Source organism: Otolemur garnettii, unplaced genomic scaffold, assembly GCF_000181295.1.
Source record: "Otolemur garnettii isolate 467f Iridium unplaced genomic scaffold, OtoGar3 scaffold00060, whole genome shotgun sequence".
Classification (NCBI taxonomy): Eukaryota; Metazoa; Chordata; class Mammalia; order Primates; family Galagidae; genus Otolemur; species Otolemur garnettii.
Window position 1 is genome coordinate 11426082 of NW_003852455.1, and position 1883 is coordinate 11427964.

General features: G+C 38.0%; 1 protein-coding gene across 1 annotated transcript in view; it reads left to right on the forward strand.

Annotated features, from left to right (window-relative positions):
- EHHADH (enoyl-CoA hydratase and 3-hydroxyacyl CoA dehydrogenase) overlaps positions 1 to 1883 on the forward strand; it is a 50192-nt gene that overhangs the window by 38512 nt on the left and 9797 nt on the right. Inside the window, exon 6 of the mRNA XM_003792737.3 lies at positions 1302 to 1643. Within this exon, the coding sequence (XP_003792785.1) occupies positions 1302 to 1643 (342 nt within the window). The remainder of the gene's footprint in view (positions 1 to 1301; positions 1644 to 1883) is intronic.

Genomic DNA, 1883 nt, shown 5'->3' on the forward strand with positions numbered 1-1883 from the left:
TTGGGTGTCAGCTACTGCACTCTTTGCTGGAGGCTCTCTACGAGAGTCTGTTTCCTGCTCACTTGTGTTGTTGGCAGAAAACAGTATTTTGCATCATAGGACCAATGTCCCCATGTTTTTGACATTTGTAAACTGAGGGTTGCTTCTAGCTTCTACAGTCTACTGCATTATTTTGTTCTTGGGCCCCTTTCCCAATTCAAAGCTCAGGTCCTCTGCATGTTATATCTCTCTAACCCTCTTCACTGTCAAATCTCTCTCACCACAGTCAGGAAGAGTACTCTGCTTTTAAGGACTTGTACAGGGTAACCTCCCCATTACAAGGTCTTTAATCTTAAGGACACCTGTAAAATCCTTTTACCATATGAGACAATACAGTCACAGGTTCTGGGGATTAGGACATGGACATTTAGAGGGGCCATTATTCTGCCTACTGCACATATTTTCTCCCAGTATATGGATTGTCATTTCCCTTTCTTAATGGTATCCTTAGAAGCACAAAATTCTTTAATTTTTATGATGTCTAATTTACTAATTTTTTTCTTTTATGGATCAAGGTGTTGTGTCTAAGGACACTTTACCTAACCCAAGGTCATGAAGATTTTTCTATAGTTTCTTCTAAAAGTTTTTATAGTTTTAGTTCTTCAATTTAGATTTATGATCCATTTCAAGTTAATTCTTATATATGGTACTAGGAAAGGATCTAAGTTTGCTCTTTTTTTTTTCTGCATGTGGACATCCAATGTTATCCAGCACTGTTTTGTTAAAAAGACTGTCTTTTCCTCAATTGAATTATTTTGGCACCTGTGTTGAAAATTTGTTGGCTATACTTTTAAAGATTTGTCTATGAACTCTGAATTATCTTCCATTGATATGTATAGCTATCCTTGCATATATATCACAATGTCTTCTTTTCCAGGTATCTAGTTTTTGTTACTATTGGGAATGGAGTTAAAATTATTTTGAATCTAAAATATTAACTGAGAAATGTTTTCCTTAGACATATCAACAGATTAATATTTAACCTATTATAATATTGTCTTGGCCTTGAAATAAAAAGAAAATGCAACTTCTAGGCCCAAATGAGGTAACTTAAAATTGATTTGCTCTGTTAAATTCTATCTTCTAGGTACTAAGTTGAAAGTATGTCAGAGATTTTGTTGTTACATTAAATATATTGATGAATAGCATGTAATTTTGTGCTTTGAATTTGAACAAGTTATTGTTGTTGCTATTGTTAAATACTCATATTCTCTTTGTACAAGTGACATTTCCAAAGCTCTGATTTTTCTTACTTTTTTCAGATCAACCCCTAGAATCCCGTAGACTCTACAACAAGCCAATTCAGATCGTGCCCTACATGGACACCATTTTCAGTGAGGCCTTCTTGCAGGTGCAGAAGAAGTACCCGGGGCAACTTGCTCCAGAGGCTTGTGTCCGCGCAGTCCAGGCTGCTGTGCAGTATCCCTATGAAGAGGGCATCAAGAAAGAGCAGGAGTTGTTTATGTACCTTCAGCAATCAGGGCAGGCTAGAGCCCTGCAATATGCTTTCTTTGCTGAAAGGGAGGCATGTAAGTGGTCAACTCCCTCTGGAGCATCCTGGACAACAGCATCGGCGAGGCCCATCTCCTCAGTTGGTGTTGTTGGTAAGAGCATGGGGTAGTTAATGGAATTCTCTGAATCTGCACATGTAGAGTACTATCATTTGCTTAGGACCATCAGATACCAGGTTCCATGTTAAACTAAGGGACTGTGTTAGCTAAGTTTATTTTCACCCCAGTCCATCCCATGAACTCTCTTCATTGTACATGAAGGGACCCTCACCTATCCAACAGTGAGCTAAACATGAGTGGTGTGAGTCTAACCCTTACTCTTGAGTGTTTTTT